Genomic DNA, 17,775 nt, shown 5'->3' with positions numbered 1-17,775 from the left:
ATTAAGTACCCTCTCACATATATTATTTTCCTAAAAGCAGTCACATTTAGGCTTTACTAAGTTCCTTTAACATAACACCCTTCAGCTTTCTCTCAACTTACTTTTTTGTAGAGTACAAATATTTTATTTGTAGTCTATACTAACCTACTAAGACTGTCTTTATTTGTTCCTTTTGCCACTATTCCCTCATGAAATTCTCTGTAATCTCACTGAGCCATCCTGTATTCTGGTTGGTGTTCCTTATGTTCATGAGAGCTAGTAGCCAAGTGGGAATCAGAGTATTGGCCACGCTAGCAACCTGTAATACCTGTCAGCCCCATGTGCATCCTTTCGAGTTGTCTCTGTTGAAGAGCAGAACCTAGACCTAAAATCTCATGGGACTCCTACCTAACTTAGATCTGCTTTAATTAAATTTGAGGGTCTGTCTGCAAGGAAGGGTGGGTGAGGAGGTTCAGACAGTTTCTCAGCCAGCCACAGGGACCGCCTTACACACTCAGTTACTAGTAGAAAAGAGAAGACCAGGCCCATTCCTGCAAGACAAGCCATGAGCTCTGATCCAGGTGTGATGCCTGCCTTGGAGCTGGGAGCATGAGAGAGTCCTGGCTCAGCTTATAGTGAGATCTGTAGGGAAGAACCTTGTGGAGCCTGTCCCCTTGTGGAGCTTTTGAGACATCATAACCCAGCTGGCCACTGATGCAGCCCACAGAGCACCACCTTTCCCTCCTGTGGGACAAATAAGTTTAATATTCTCCTTTTGTGACACCTGGGTGTCTTAGCGGTTGAGCATCTGCCTTTGGTTCAGGGCATGATCCCGGGGTCCTGGGATCGAGTGCTGCATTGGGCTCCTCACAGGGACCCTGCTTCTCTCTCTTCCTGTGTCTCTGCCTCTCTCTGTGTGTCTCATGATTAAATAAATAAAATATTTTTAAAAAAATACTCCCCTTTCTTCTTTTCTCTCTACTGTTCCACAGCTAGATTTCAAAACATTTAATAGCTTATTCTTGGAACAGATGCAGCAGACCCAGATCCAGCCAAGAGGGGCCTAGAACTCTCCTGTTCCAGGAGTTTCCCGGGTTCAGAAGGAAAGTTCTGATCTAAATTGATCTCAGGCCAGTCTTGCCCCATTTTCTCCAGAGGAGATGTTAAGCTGCTGGCATGATCACTGTAATTAATGGGTCTTTTCCTCGTGCAGAGTCTACCCTTTAAACAACCAGTGCACCTCTCAGTTCCCAACATGACAAACGGATAGCTTCTAACTTTTCAGCTTGGACATATATGCGATGACAAGAAAGAATATAGAATGCAGCCCATTCAAAATTCATAATTGCCAAAATACGGACCAGAACCTTGTGTTTTGTCAGAAAGGAAATAGTGCATGTTTTCTGATGCAGACAGAAAACATGCACTATCCCTCTGGTCTCTACCTGGGCCCCCAGGAACCCCCTCATTTCTTGCTCAGGAGCTACCTGGCTGGCTGCCTAGTAGTGGGGAGGGCCTGCTTTCCACAGCAGCCCAGCTGTGCAGGCTATGCAGACAGCAGAGGGGTGCCTGCAGGTTCTCATCTTGTAGCATTCCTGTCCATCATGGTCCAGAATCTTTCTTTGTCAAAGGCCTGTACTCAACTTATGGTCCTTGGATACAAAGTTTTAAATGTCTGAAGTCCTCAGGGCACACGGGGTTCTGAAAGACCTGCCTTTGAAGGTCTCCTGTGATGAGTTCAAAGTGGCATTGTGAGCTACATTTCCAAGTCTAACTTGTATTCCTTGCAAGTTGTACTTCAGTGGATAAGAACAATTTAAGCCAATCATTCACAAACATTACAGTTGCTTTAAGAACCAAAAGGAGAAAGAAATGAAGTTGCCCGGCTGCCATGTGTTATGGTTCTGTTCCAGGTCCTACGGAGGTCCCTTTGAGTGCTGGTTTTTGTTCATTCACTTTGGAGTATGGGCTGATATTGCGGCTGAGCAGTTAGTGATGTCAGAAACTGAATCCTCTGAGGCCCTGCTGTGGCTCTTGGCATTCAGCTACAACCCACGTGACGGGAGTCTGCAGAGAGCCAAGATCATGGTGGGTGGCAGGGCCCACTGCATGTGGTGCTCCAGGTCCATTTCCAAATCCGCAAGCATGCTAAAGGAAGGGGCTCTATAGTGGGTTTGGCTTCCACTAACCCCCAGGCACCTAAACACTGAATGTTCACTGTGTTCATTGTGGAAGCATGTCAGTGTCCACCCAGATGAGTGAGTGCATATGTCCTGGGTTTGTGGTTGGAGACATCTTCTTGCCTCACAGAGTTCACTGGAGATAGAACACTGCCACTCTGCTTTCCTGGGAAGCATGAAGGAAATGAGGCATAGCCCTCTGTTCCCTACATTGTTTTATCTGTTATTGCTCAGTTGCCACCTATGCCCTCATTTACAGATGCTCCTGGCCCAAGGGCCACACTCTCTAGCACTTGCTATGCAGTGTCTGACTGAGGAACACTTCTGAGGAACACTGTCCTCTCTCTGATCAACAGCCTGGCCCTGTCTGCTTCCGTCTTGACTTACTGCTTTCTTGGATCAGTCAACAGATCCTCACATTACTGGCTTTGTTTAGAACTCTTACTAAAGTAGTCTGATATTAACCCCTTAGTTTCTGAAAAAGGACTTGGGCATTCCCTAAATATAACAGAGTCACTAAGTACTAGACGTGGCAGAGAGTTGTTATTTTATGTGCAATATAATGATTACAGGAAGCAATGCTTTGATTAAAGGCATTGGCTCCTCCCTTGCAAACATTTATCTGCTGGTTTTTAAAATGTTAACTGCCAGCACTTTTTGCTAATTTTAATAATTAGAGGGAACAGGTTTCTTTATGTAGAGAGTAGTGTTCCTATTTGCTTGATGTTTTCTGTTATTTGAAAAAAAGCAGAGACTAGTACAGAATTGTCTGTATATTTTACTTGTTAAAAGGCTTGCATGGCAGAGGAAAGAAAGTTTTGGATCTTAAAAGGTTGAAATTTGGTGATAATTTATTTCAGATCAAAAATAGAACATTTTTAAGAAATTATCAAAATCCACATATGTATTTAAGGGTTGCTGTATGATTAAAAAGAAAGCCTTCCATTTCCCTTTTAAAATATCAATTAAACTAATTAGGGGAAATTCCAATTATGTTTTCATCATCTTATTTTTAATAATAGTTGTAGTTAAAATATATGTAGTACTGGGATCCCTGGGTGGCGCAGCGGTTTGGCGCCTGCCTTTGGCCCAGGGCGCGATCCTGGAGACCCGGGATCGAATCCCACGTCAGGCTCCCGGTGCATGGAGCCTGCTTCTCCCTCTGCCTGTGTCTCTGCCTCTCTCTCTCTCTCTGTGTGACTATCATAAATAAATAAAAATTAAAAAAAAAAAAATATATATATATGTAGTACTAATGATTTCCAAAGACCTGTTATATATACTTTATGTTTGATTGTTTATAAGCTAAGTTGGTATATCGATCATAGAAACTAACAGATTGACTTTTGAACTGTAGAGAAATAATTTTCCCCCAAAAATGTAATTTCTGGAAAGTTCTGCATTGGCATGTCTTTCTAATACTTGTTTTTGTTTGTTTTAAATAAAACCCGTACATAGTTGTTACTCTGGGGTTGCTTTGGCATGCTGGATAAAAACAGATAAGCTCACTCAGAGTAGTTTAGCACCAGCATGTTCACTTCCTTCTTATTCTGTCAGAGGTGGGTCTTTGTCTTGTGATAGAAGCCACATCTTTTATCCCAAAGCCTCTTTCTTCCTCCTTGGTACCCAACTGGAGGCACTGGTGTGTGTAACGTCCTGAGGAGCAAGTAGGCCCAGTTTTCCTAGCTTAACTATTAATATGTACCTCTTCACTTTCCTGAGTTTGAGCTTTAATGCCTTTGATGGTCTGTTGGGTGACTTGAGAAACCAACTTTGAGCTGCTTTTGAAGTGTGATTATTGGGAGATTTGAATGAGCCTGACATCTGTGCTTTTTTCTCAAAAGGTGTCATTAAATCCAGTTAATTGCTCAGCTCTGATAGCATTCTGTGGCTAGAAGCACTGCCTCTCCTGGCCATCCTTGAGCTTCATTAATGGGGAAGCAAGAGCATCCACCACACAGACCCACCCTTCTCTCTGCAGAGCATGTTCACTGCTAGCCAGTGTGCATCTTCTTTTGCTAACTTTGAATTGGATCATGATAAAAACAAAAAATGTCTGTGTTTATATATCCCTAAGAATTAGACCAGGGTTCATACCCTAACTTTGTCATTCCCCCTCTAGGAGTTATCTTACAGAAGTAATTAGAGGCCCATACAAAGATTTATTTATAAGAATATCATTACATGAGCATAATTATAATTGCAAATGCTACAAATGGCCTAAACTTTCAATAGTAAGGAACTGACTAAATAAATGGTGACATATTCTAACCATGAACTAGCATTCTGCCATGAAAAATCATGTTCTCAAAGACTACGTGTCACAGATACATGAAATTGCTTGCAGCGCATTGTGAAAACTGTAAGAAAACATAGTGCATAGTGAGTGCTGTGTTCACAGGGCATGGGAAAAAGATGAAAAGGATATGAACCTGGTTTCCTCCATCTCCCCTGGAGAAAATGGAGCAGGACCAGCCTGAGGTCAAGTTACATCAGAACTTTTATTTGGGTGGTGGATTAACATACTTTTTTGTTCAAACTTTCTACAGTGAGCATATGTAAATTTTCATAATGCAGGATAAAATGTACAACTAAGAAAAGAAAGCTTATGTCTTTTACCTAAAAACAAATTAAAAAGCATTTAAGTTTTTGGCATGTCAGGTGGAAGTTTATGGACACAGAAGGAATTTGAAGGAAAAGATGGTCTGGGTAAAGATCAGTCTTAGGGAGTACTGAACAAGGGTAGAAAGTCAAGAAGATTTTCTTCAGACAAGAAGAAAATGGATATGAAGACTGGCTTCTTAAGCTCTGAGATTTTTGCACACCATTTCAATGGCAGGAGGGTCTTGGGCTCCCATAGACACCATCAGATGAGGGCAGGCTGGGTCCAGCTGACAGAAGGAGGTGGTGAGAGAGTAGCCCTCTCCTGTTGGAATGCTGCCATGCTCTGTGGAAGAGCCCTGTGGTGCAGTTTCTCACGGTCTTGGACTGTGGTCAGAATAGCTCACACAGCACTCCTAGTGTACTGGAGTTTATGACAGACTTCATTGAATAAGGCCTTAACTTCCAGGAAGGGAAAAAAAAAAAAGACTCACAAAATCCATAAAATTGGTCATGGGAATTCTCAGAATAGGCCTAAGTATTCTTCCAAAAGTGACAGAACATAGCTGTTCGTGAGTACCATGTGGCATTTTGGATCTATGGCTTTCAGTTTTTTCTTTGTTTTCCAAGTCACAACTTGATATACCATTCTTAATAGCAAGCAGAAGTCTCAGCATGAAATAAGTATTTTTTATGCAAAAACAACCCACAGACCTATAACAATCACCATTATTATGTGGATTCCACAGACTTGTGACCTCTGCTTGGGCTTTAAACATGTATGAACAGACTGTCCCAGTGTCTAAAACAAAACAAATGTGGTGTGTGTTGTGTGTGTGTTTCCTCCCCTTAAAGATAGCAAAAGGCAAAAGGCAAACCTCATTCTTATCAGAACATTGGCTCAGTGGAGATCCAGTTGCATGCGGCTTTAATTGATTTGTGGCTGTGATAGTAAGCGAGTCTTCAAGGAGCTTTTTGTTCTTTTTCCCACAATATAAAAATCTGGCTACATTCTGCTGAGGATTTTTCTCCATTTCCTTTCTTATTTAAAAAAAAAAAAAAGTCCATTTTTGGCATGGTGCCTTGCTGCTTAGTGAGCAAGATGAGAGAAAGTCAAATTTCTATTACACCCATTTGGGTTTGTGTAAAGCAGTGTGTAAGCTCAGACATGAGTTGCCTCTGTCTGCCTTCCCTTGGGCGCCAGTCCTCTTTTCTTTCTGGGGGCTTGCTTCAAAGTCCCACATAAATCCTAGAACAGTGCATGCCCTCACTCTTCCCTAATCTCTCACCCTGAAATTCTATTTCCCAGGTGGAGTTAAAAGCAGCACTCATCCACCTTAAGAAGCTGTTCAGAAGTCCAACTCTCTCAGCCAAGGATCTACAGGCAGTAGCTGCAGAGAGCCCAGACAGAGACCCCAGACCAGCTTTGTGTCAACAGCTGAGCAGGCGCCTCCTCCTGAACTTCCTGCTCTGGGCTCCTGGAGGCCATGCCATTGCCTGGGAAGTCATCACCCTTGTAAGTGTTTCCTTTTCTAGCGTGCTAATTCTCTCTCTCTTTTTTTTTTTTTTTTTTAGCGTGCTAATTCTCATTCATATTCCAGGGAAGAGGTGGATTGTCCACCCAAGGGCCTGGCCTTTCACAAGTGTGTATACCAGGCTGCCTATCCAGACATGGATAGGCAGGCAGTGAAGTTGATAGTTGGGATGGACCCCAGAGCCAGCCCCTTGCAACATCTCCATGACTCAGAAGAGAAAATGGAGGCTCAGAGAAAGGACGTGACTTCTTCCAGGTCATGGCTTGCTGCCAGGGTCCATAGCAAAAGCTAGGTCTTCTATCTCCCCTGTACTTATTCTTCCAGTTACATTGCATGACTCTCTTCCTCCTCATGAAGGCTTCAGTGAGATGTGTTCACTGCAGCAATCCGAAGAGTTTTGTTTGTTAATTTAAAAAAAAAAAAATGTTTTCTTATTACAAAGAATTCCTTCCTGAAGTCCAGCTGGCATGAGGGATAAAAAATGGTCCAAGTCAGAAGTGAGTATCATGCATGGCACTGGATGGTGACTTCCTGAATAATGTCACCAAAGGCATAGGCAACAACAACAATAAATAGATAAATTGAACTTCCTCAAAATTAAAACCTCTTGTTCATCAAAAGATACTAGCAAGACAGTGAAAGATAAACTCATGGCATGGGAAGAAAATATTTGGAAATCATGTATCCAATAAGGGTTTAATATACACAATATATTAGGAACTTACAACTCAGCAACAGCAAAAATCCAATTCAAAAGTGGGCAACAGACTGGAATTGACATTTCTCCAAGGAAGACATACAAATGGCCATTAAGCACATGAAAAAATGCTCAGCATTATTAGCCATTAGGGAAGTGCAAATCAAAACCCACAATGAAGTCATACTCCACTCCCACTAGAATGGCTATTATAAATAAAACAAAATGGAAAAGAAAAAGTGTTGGTAAGGAATAGAGAAAGGGGAAATCTCAAAAAAAAAAAAAAAGAAAGAAAAAAAAAAACTGGAACTTTCATATATATCTGGTTGGGAATATTAAAATTGTGCAGCCACTGTGGACGAGTCTGATGGTTCCTGGAAAAGTTAACCAGAATTACCATATGATCTGGCAATTCTACTTCTGTGTAAAAGAATTTATAGAATTAAACACTTAGCCACTCCTGTTCATAAGAGCATAGCACAACAATAGCCAAAAGGTGCAAACAACCCAACTGTCTATCTGCAGATAAATGGATAAATAAAATGTCTGTACATACAGTGGGATATTTTTAAGCCTTAAAAATGAAGTTCTAATACATGTTACCACATGGATGAACTTTGAGGACATTATACTAATGAAAATAAACCAGACACAAAAGGACACATACTGTATGATTCACTTATATGAGGTACCTAGAATAGCATATTTATAGAGACAAAAAGTAGAATAGAGGTTACCAAGAGCTGGTCAGGGGAGATGGATGGAGCGCTTGTTTGAGATAATGAAAAAGTTCTTTGAAATGGATAGTAGTAATGGTTAGTGATGGTTGTACAGTATTGTGAATTTACTTCATGCTAGTGAATTGTCCACTTAAAAATGGTTAAAAGCAAATTTAAAAAGCATCCACATACTGGCTCTTGGAGTTTTTATTTGCTTTTGTTTTTATTTTTTATTAACATGTGCATACAGAAAAATGTACAGTTTGATTAATGTTCATAAACCAAAAATTACCAAGCAGCCAGCAACCAATTCAAGAAAGGAATGTTCCCAGCACCCAGAAAACCCCACCCCCTCTTGCTCCCTTCCCTGTGCAGGTTCTGTTTGAATGTGAATATGAGAAGAGTCCCAGTAATAAGTGGAACTGTCAAGAACCCCAGAAGCCAGCAGTCAGGAAGTTCTCCTCAGTCCTAGTAGAACAGTCAGCATGGAGGAGGGAGGCCACAGCAGCCAGTCTGTCTGCCCTGCCTCTCATGTTCAGATAGGCTTCTCAAGAGCCTTGGCATTGCCAAGAGAAAAAGAGGACTCCCCTGTCACACATGCTGGGTTTCATCTCTTCAGGGTCTATCCCAGCACAAAATCTATTGTATAATTTTATACAATGCATACCTCACTTAATTTCAAGTCTGTTTAGGGTGGATGAACTCCATAGATGAGAGCTAAAAAAAAATGTCCATGTGTCCATAGACCTCAGTAACAACTAACGCTTTATCTCTGGCCAGGTGCAAGTTTTTTATTTTTTTAATAATTTTTTTTAAAGATTTTATTTATTCATGAGAGACACACAGAGAGAGGGACAGAGACACAGGCAGAGGGAGAAGCAGGCTCCATGCAGGGAGCCCGATGTGGGACTCGATCCCGGACCTCCAGGATCACACCCTGGGCTGAAGGCGGTGCTAAACCGCTGAGCCACCCAGGCTGCCTCCAGGTGCAAGTTACAATAATCACTTTTCAGCCACTACCTCAGCCAACTGATCAAGGTCAGCATGAACAGTGATAAGTCATGTTGACTATAGGTACCCTTAATATAATAATGTGATGAAAATGGCATTTGACTTCTGTGGTCTCCCTACCCAAAACCTACAGCACCAGTTTAATATTGAGAAAAGCAATTGACAAGCCCCAATTGAGGGGCATTAAACAAAATACCTAGCCAGTACTCCTCAAACCTGTCCAGGCCACAAAAAAAGGAAAGTATGAGGAACTGTTATAGCCAAGAGGAGCATAAGGAGTCATGAAAATTAAATATGCTGTATCTTGGATGTGATCCTGGAACAAAAAGAGGACATCAGGGAAAAATTGGGGAGATCAGAATAAAGTTTGGCCTTTAGTTAATAAAAATGTATCCATATTGGTTTATTAATTGTGACAAATGTACTATAATAATGTAAGATGTTAACAATGGGAAAACTAGATGTGGAAGATACGGGGTCTCTGTATTATCTTTTCAGTAAACTATAAATCTTAAAACTGCTCTAAAGTTAAAAGTTATTTCAAAAAGTCAGCAGCAGGCATTTTTGAATCATGAAAGTGTTGGAGGCGTTTTTGTCACCTGAGACAAATGAGATACCATGAGGCAAATGAAAATGGGAATAACTTTCCAAATATTTATGACGGATAGCAAATGCAATTGAAAGAGAAGTTCATAGCCCACCTCAAGAAACAGGAAATCCCAAGTAAATAACCTAAACTTCATACCTAAATATATCTAAAGGAACTACAAAGAGAACAGGCAAAGCCCAAAGTTAGTAGAAGTAAGAGGATACTAAAGATAGCAGAAATAAAAGAGGAACCAAATACACACACAGGGAAAGATCAGTGAAACTAAAACCTGGTTCTTTAAAAAGGTAAAATTGAAAAACCTTCAGCCAGACTCACCAAGGTAAAAAAGAGAAGGCTGAAATAATTAAAATCAGAAATGAAAGAAGTTATAGCTGACACTGCAGAAATACAAAGGATCATAAGATATTACTATAAATAGTTACACACCAACAAATTGAAAAACCTAGAAGAAATGGATAAATTCCTAGAAACAAGCAACCATGCAAGACTGAATCACAAAGAAATAGAAAATATGAGTAGACTTATTACAAGTAATGAAATTGAATCAGTAAATTTAAAACTCCAAAAAAGACAAAATTCCAGGACCAGACAACCTTACAGGTGAATTCTACCAAATATTTAAGGGATTAATGGGGTGCTGGGTGGCTCCATCGGTTAAGCAACTGACTCTTGACTTCAGCTCAAGTCATAATGTCAGGGTCATAAGATCAAGCCGCGAGTTGGGTATGCTGGGCATGCTTAATATTCTCACTCTCCTTCTGCCTCTTCCCCGCTTACTCTCTGTAAATAAGTAAATAGATAGATAAGAGTTAATGTGCTGTGCTTCTCAAATTACTCCAAAAAATTGAAGAGGAAGGAATGCTTTCAAGTGTATTCATGAGGCCACTATTACCCTTATACCAAAACCAGATAAGGACACCACACACACAAACACACACACACACACACACACACACACACAAAGAAAAAAAAAAAACTACAGGCCCAAATCCCTGATGAACATAAATACTGAAGTCCTCAACAAAATATTAGCAAACCAAATTCAACAATACAGAGCATAAAAATCTATGATCATCTCAACAGATGCAGAAAAAGCATCATCTGACAAAATTAAACATCCATTTATGATAAAAACTCTCAACAGGGTGGGTACAGAAGGAATGTACCTCATCATAATAGGGGCCATATATGACAAACCCACAGCTAACTTATACTCAGTGGTGAAAAAAGGATGGAAGCTTTTTCTTTAAGATCAACAAGACAAGGATGCTCCTCTCACCACTTTTATTCAACATATTACTGGATGTTCTAGCCGTAGCAATCAGGCAAGAAAAAGAAAAGGCATCCAGATTGGTAAGGAAGAAACAAGACTATCACTATTTGCAGATGACATGGTTCTATATTTAGAAAACTACCTAAAGACTCCACCAAAAAAACTACTAGAGCTAATAAATGAATTTAGTAAAGTCACAGTATACAAAATTACCATACAGAAACCAGTTACATTTCTATACACTAATCATGAAGCATCAGGTGAAATTAAGAAAACAGTCCCATTTACAATTGCATTAGAAAGAGTAAAATATGTAGGAATAAATTTAACCAAAAGGATGAAAGACTTTGTACTCTGAAAACTATAAGACATTGATGAAAGAAATTGAAGACAACACAAATAAATGGAAAGATATTCCATGCTTATGAATTGGAAGAATTAATATTGTTAAATTTATTGCCCAAAGCAATCTGCAGATTCACTGCAATCCCCATCAAAATACCAGTGGCATTTTTCACAGAACTAGAACAAAGAAACCTAAGTTTTATATGGAACCACAAAAGATCTGAAATAGGCAAAGTAGTCTTGAGAAAGAACAAAGGTGGAGGTAACACATGCCCTGATTTCAAACTGTACTACAGAGCTATAATAATCAAAACAGAATGATTCTGGCACAAAACAGACATTTCGATCAATGGAATAGAGAGTCCAGAAGTAGATCCACACATATATGGTTAATCTACAAGAATGGAGGCAAGAATATACAGTGGGGAAAGACACTCAGTAAATGGTGCTCAGAAAACAGGACCACTCTCTTATACCATATATAAAAGTAAATTCAAAATGGATTATAGACTTGACTATAAGACCTAAAACCGTAAAACTCCTAGAAGAAAAAACATAGGTGGTAAGCTCTTTGACATCAATCTTAGCAATATTTTTTTTGAAACCGTATCCTCAGGCAAGGGCAACAAAAGCTAAAATAAAATAAATGGGATTACATCAAACCAAAAAGCTTTTTTTGCACAGTGAGAGAAACCATCAACAAAATGAAAAGGTAACCTACAGAATGGGAGGAGATATATGCAAGTCATACATATGATAAGAGTTAATATCCAAAATATATAAAGAACTTATACAATTTTTTAAAAATTATTAAAAAATGGGCAGAGGACTTAAAAAAGACATTTTTCCAAAGAAATACAGGTGGCCAAGAGAAAAGATGCTCATCATTACTAACCATCAAAGAACCACAAATCAAAACCACAATAAAGTATCACTTCACATCTGTCAGATGGGCTATTACCAAAAAAGACACAAAGTGTTGACAAGAATGTGGAGAAAAGAGAACCTGTACACTATAGATGGAATGTAAATTGGTGCAGACATACAGAAAACAGTATGAAGTCCCTCAGCAAATTAAAAATAAAACTGTACGATCCAGCGATTCCACTTCTAGTTATTTATCTGAAGAAAATGAAAACACCAATTCAAAGAGATAATATGCAGCCCTATGTTCATTGTAGCATTATTTATTATAGCCAAGATAGGAAACAAACTAAGTGTCCATTAATAGATGAAAAGATAAAAAGGATGTGGTATACAAATGCAATATTACTTAGCCATTAAAAATGAAATATTGCCATTTGCAACATGGATAGACCTTATCTTGAAATAAGAAAGAGAAGGATTTTTTTTTAAAGATAGTATTTATTTATTAACGAGAAGCACAGAGAGAGAGAGGCAGAGACACAGGCAGAGGGAGAAGCAGGCTCATGCAGGGAGCCCGATGTGGGACTTGATCCCGGGCATCCAGGATCATGCCCCGGGCTGAAGGTGGCGCTAAGCCACTGAGCCACCCAGGCTACCCAAGAGAAGGATTTTTAAAAATAATAATAGCGACACCTGGGTGGCTCAGCAGTTGAGCATCTGCCTTCGGCTCAGCTCGTGATCCCAGGGGTCTGACACTGCATTGGGCTCATGAATAAATAAATAAAATAAAATAAATAAAATAAAATAAAATAAATAAAAATAAATAAATAAAATATTTAAAAAATAATAAAGAGAAATATAAATGCCACATGATTTCACTTGTATGTGGAATCTAAAAAATAGAACAAGGACACCTGGCTAGCTCAGTTGGCAGACTGTGCAACTCTTGATCTTGGGGTCATGAGTTCAAGCCCTGCATAGAGCATACTTAAAGTACATAGGTAGATAAAATTAAAATGTCCTTAACTGTTTAAGGAAAAATAAAAATTAAAACTTAAATGAAAAAGTAAAATAAGGGGATCCCTGGGTGGCTCAGTGGTTTAGCGCCCGCCTTTGGCCCAGGGCGTGATCCTGGAGGCCCGGGATCGAGTCCCACATTCAGGCTCCCTGCATGGAGCCTGCTTCTCCCTCTGCCTGTGTCTCTGCCTCTCTCTCTCTCTCTCTCTCTCTCTCTTTGTCTCTCATGAATAAATAAATAAAATCTTAAAAAAAAAAAAAAAAAAGGTTAAAAAAAAAAAAAAAAAGAAAAGAAAAAGTAAAATAAAATAGAAACAGACTCATAGATATGGAGAACAAACTGATAGTTACCAGTGTGGTGGTTGTAGTGGGGGAGGGGGAGGAGACAAAATGGGTGAAGGGAATTAAGAGGTACAAACTTCCATTTATAAAATAAGTAAGTCATGAATTTTGGTCCAAGATGGCAATATAGGAAGACACTGAACTTGCCGATTTCCACAGACACACTGAATCTATACTTACCTTTAGAGCAATTCCTCCTGAAGAACTGAGGGCTGACTGAACAGCTTCTGCACAAGAGACCACTGGGGAAACAGTCCCTATTCAGAATGGATCACCCTAAGTCTCTCCGAGAGAGAAGGTGCTGAGAGTAAAGAGCCTAGAGTATGTCACCAGTTCAGGTTTGCTGCCTTTCCTGGGCAGTCCATTCCCCCAAAACCATCCAGTTCTAGCTGTACATTAATGCTTCCCACCTACACCTGAGGCTGAAGGAAGTGTGAAACCCCCAGTTTCATTTTCATAAAATATCATAAGTCAGCTCAGCTGAAAAAAATTTATTGAAGGGGAAACCCCATGTTGCTCTTTAGACACTGGCTTTTAGCAGGTACTAGCTGTCTGGGCACCTTGGAGCACATCTGTCATGACTGAGACAGCCTCCTGGACAAAATGTCCTTATGGGCATTTTGAAACTATTTTTAGTAACATACCAGACTTCCCAACTGGAAGGCTTCCTGCAGTGGCCTCATGACAGGCTGAAGGCAGCCTGGCTAATATAGCTACAAATAGGACAGATGGAAGGACTCCTCTGCCCATTGCCAGTCTCCCATGGATTTGTTCTCGTCCCCTCTATCTCATCATTTCCTCTCTCTGGGAGTGCCCTGGAAGGAGCCCTGGGCCAGATCTGCTTAGCCTGGGAGTGGGTGGTGGCCAAATGGTAGAAGTGTTGGCTTTGGTGGGATGGCCTTTTTCTTCCAGCAGCCCTCCAGGACCCAACCAGGACCAGCTGTGATGTGAACTCAGGCCCAAGCAGAGCAGCTCTTGGGCAGGCGCCCTGGCCCTGTCCTTACGCAGCATCAGCTCTGGCACGCTGTGCACACTCTGGGCTGCAGACAGCAGTGGCTGCGTGTCTGAGCCCTACCTAAATATGGTCCCACACCCCAGCATCTGCTTAGGACATGCCCTACAAACTGCTTCTCTGGCCTCTGTGCAGGCCCCTGTAATCAGCTCTGCCCACCGTGGGCTTCTGTGAATTCTCACTGACCTTGTTCCTCTGAACCCCTGCCCCTTCATGCCCAGTGATCTGCTCCTGGCTGTTAGGTTTCTTACCCTGCTCACTTCCTCTTTGACTAGGAGGAGACAAGCGGCTCAGGTGGTGGTGAGATTTCTCCTGCCCAGAGTTCATGTTTCTCTCTCCTTCTCCTGCTGGCTTTATTTCTGGACCACAACAATTCCCAGGTAAAAATGAGCTAGCATCTGAAATAGAGTTCAGTTCTATAGTTGTTGAACTCAAATGAATTTAGCCTCTCTACAGATGCACCTCAGTCAACAATGCAGGTTGCCTCCCTCAGCCTCAGGGAGGCCGGCATGTGTGACTAGAGACGGTGAGTGGAACAGTGTGAGGCTGAGCTGGTTTGTCAAGATGACGGTGTCAGAGCAGGCGACCTCCACAGTCAGCTGAATGGCTACACCGCCGGCATGCCAACAGCCCAGGAGGGACCCTAGGATCGTTGGCACTCTCTGCACATTTAGGGTCTAGGAAGTAGATGAACTCTTTTAAGGTGTCCCAGGGAGGCTTAGGCAGTTTCATCCACAGAGACAGACTGTATCTGACAGAGATCATCCATAGCATCTGGAATTCTGAGTAAACACCATACAGTGGTAATGTGGACACCAAGGGCTACAGCGAACCCTACCCAGGCTGGTAGCCTGCTCCCAACACCCTGGCAGAGCCCCTCTCAGCCCGGGTTGAAGAGAGCTAATGCTGTCGAGGTGTGCCCCATGGCATCCCTTGCTGCCAGAGCATCTGCCTCAACTGCCCGTCAGAGGTGGTGGCCCCCGGATCAAAGGGCTTCCAGGGCAGTGGGATAGTCCAGGTGCACCAGAAGACCCAGTGTGGACATGGAGAGGAAGCTGACCTTTGGCTGCTATGGCTGATTCAATATTTGACCGAGGATCCCTATAAAGTGCCACACACAGAATGAGTATGTCGATTACTCTCAAAATCAGGGCTTCTCAATGTTCTTGTGTCTAAAAACATCACAGTGAATTCTTCACACAATTCAGTTGTAAGGTTCTCACCCTTCCCTTTTTGCTGAGCTGAAATTCTTAGGAAAATACTTAGGAGCCCCAACAACTAAGAATGCCTTGAGGCTGTATTTAGTAGAATTTACAATTCCTTTGTTTCCTGCTTTCCTTGAGAATTAGGTGTTAAAACCTTAGATGTCTATTAAAAAACAAGTGGAGTGGGTTGCTAGCCCAAGAATGCCATTTATAAAGCTGTTTGTGTGAAAATGGGTGGCATTTTCCTTCCAGTAGTTTCCAGTTCTCATATCAGTGTGAGCCTTTTGCAGATGGTCAGGCCATAGCACGCTCACTTGCCTTCACTCCCCACAGCACGGCATGTGACTGGCATTCCAGGAAACGTGGTGCTGCTTTGTAGCCTCTCTGGGTTTCTGGCCACCCTGTCCAAAGAGAGTGATAGCTAGGAAATGACTGCTTGCTGGATGGCCAACCTCAGAACAGACTTGCTCTGCTGACCACCTTGCAAACAAGAGCCCTTCAAAGCTAATAGAAATGCAACTGCTTGCAGGGTGTGTACAGTTGGTTCACTGGACCAAGAGATGGATCTGTCTAGTTAGTGTTTTAGTTTTCTTTCTCCTCTGTCCTCATTGCAGGTGGCTCCAACTGATGAGATAACCCATGAGATTATTGGCTTCCTTGACCAGACCTTGTACAGATGGGATCATCTCTGTGAGGAAGCCCCAAGGTCAAGAAAACTGGCCCGAGAGCTCCTGGCAGAGCTGCACGCGTCTAGTACGAGCCCGTTGAACGTGGGCCGTGGTTGCAGGGACCAGGATCCCTGAGGGCTATAGAGACAATGGTGAGCCTGCTTCTTCGTGGAACAAGTCGTGAGAATGAGCCATAGACATCTTGGCAAGATCTGCTCGTACATATTTTATGAAGTGAGAAGACAGATTTTTTTAGCCCAAGCCCAGTCCAGTTTATTATTCATGACTGGATTGTGCCTTGAGCATTCCCTCCCCACTCTGCCTAGCTGTCAGAGAATCACTAAAGGAAAGGCTTAGATAGGAGAACAGATTTTTATTTGTTTTCCCTTACATGAAACCAAGACACACAACTATTATTTGAGTAGTTCAAAGTCTTTGGACCAAGAAATGGATCACGAACTACTGATCATTTAAAAAAGTAACTTAGTCCTTTTCCACAGGTCTCTTTTTTCATAAGTCACGGTATTGTTACTGGTGGTCCTTTTGATCCATAGAGATTTGAGATAAAACCATACTGTTTTGGTTCCCTAAGAAATTCTTCAGCAAGGAGTTTCTCGGGCACTTGAGAGAGGAAGCAGAGCCCACTCAAGATTGCTGGCAAAGTGGTAATGACCGGGGACCACTGCTCAGCGTTGGGCACATGAACAGCCCTGCTGTGGAGAACACTGCCTGGCAATGAGATAAAGTCAGTTCCCGTGATAACTCTATTTGCTAAACACTGCCACCAGAGGAGCTCATGTGACTTCAAAGATGGCTGACAGGGGACAGTATAGAATACGTTCTGGAAGCATTAGAAGAGATTATGTATCAGTTGTCTGGTTAACCAAAGTGGGAATTAGAATTTTTATTTTTAAGGTTTTACTTATTTGAGAAAGAGAGCATGGGGGGTGGGGCCAACGGACCAGGAGTAGTAAGTAGACTTCTGCCTCCAGATGCAGGGCTCAGTCCCAGGACCCTGAGATCATGACCTAACACAGATGTTTTAACCAACTGAACCACCCAGGTGGCCTCAGAATTAGAATTTTCTTTTTTTTTCTTTTTTAATTTTTATTTATTTATGATAGTCACAGAGAGAGAGAGAGAGGCAGAGACACAGGCAGAGGGAGAAGCAGGCTCCATGCACTGGGAGCCCGACGTGGGATTCGATCCCGGGTCTCCAGGATCACGCCCTGGGCCAAAGGCAGGCACCAAACCGCCGCGCCACCCAGGGATCCCAGAATTAGAATTTTCTAATGAATCGGTAACCCCAATATTTACTTCATATCAATTGAAAAAAATTTCCCCCTTTCATGTTCATTCTTAATATGCATTGATGATGTGCTCTTCTGTGTGCAGTCTGGTGGTTGAGTCAGTCAGGATTTTTTTTTTTAAGATTTTATTTATTCATGAGAGACACAGGGAGAGAGGCAGAGACACAATCAGAGGGAGAAGCAGGCTCCAAGCAAGGAGCCTGATGTGGGACTCTATCCCAGGTCTCTAGGATCATGCCCCGGGCCAAAGGCGGTGCTAAACCGCTTAGCCACCCAGGCTGCCCAAGTCAGTCAGGATTTTATGTCCACTTTGGTTTATGTGTGAGTAATCTGTGAATTTCCCTTAGTTTGGGCTCCTGTTTGAGGTCTGAGTAACATTTTGTTGAATCAGAAGTTGTGGTTTT

The 17,775-nt window shown here is 41.7% G+C and overlaps 1 protein-coding gene across 3 annotated transcripts in view; it reads left to right on the top strand.

Annotated features, from left to right (window-relative positions):
* FANCC (FA complementation group C) overlaps nucleotides 1-17,444 on the top strand; it is a 272,604-nt gene extending 255,160 nt beyond the window's left edge. For 2 of the 3 annotated variants that reach the window (XM_072763814.1, XM_025984233.2), the window contains exons 13-15: nucleotides 1,893-2,067; nucleotides 6,070-6,276; nucleotides 16,008-17,444. In XM_072763814.1, the coding sequence (XP_072619915.1) occupies nucleotides 1,893-2,067; nucleotides 6,070-6,276; nucleotides 16,008-16,196 (571 nt within the window). In that variant the 3' untranslated portion in view covers nucleotides 16,197-17,444. Of the gene's footprint in view, nucleotides 1-1,892; nucleotides 2,068-6,069; nucleotides 6,277-14,463; nucleotides 14,569-16,007 lie in introns of all 3 variants that reach the window. The other variant, XM_072763799.1, reaches the window with a different exon arrangement.
* Nucleotides 17,445-17,775: the final 331 nt, after the last annotated feature.

This window comes from Vulpes vulpes, chromosome 1, assembly GCF_048418805.1.
Source record: "Vulpes vulpes isolate BD-2025 chromosome 1, VulVul3, whole genome shotgun sequence".
Lineage (NCBI taxonomy): Eukaryota > Metazoa > Chordata > Mammalia > Carnivora > Canidae > Vulpes > Vulpes vulpes.
The sequence above is the reverse complement of the archived record's forward strand: the minus strand, read 5'-3'. Positions and strand labels throughout refer to the sequence as shown.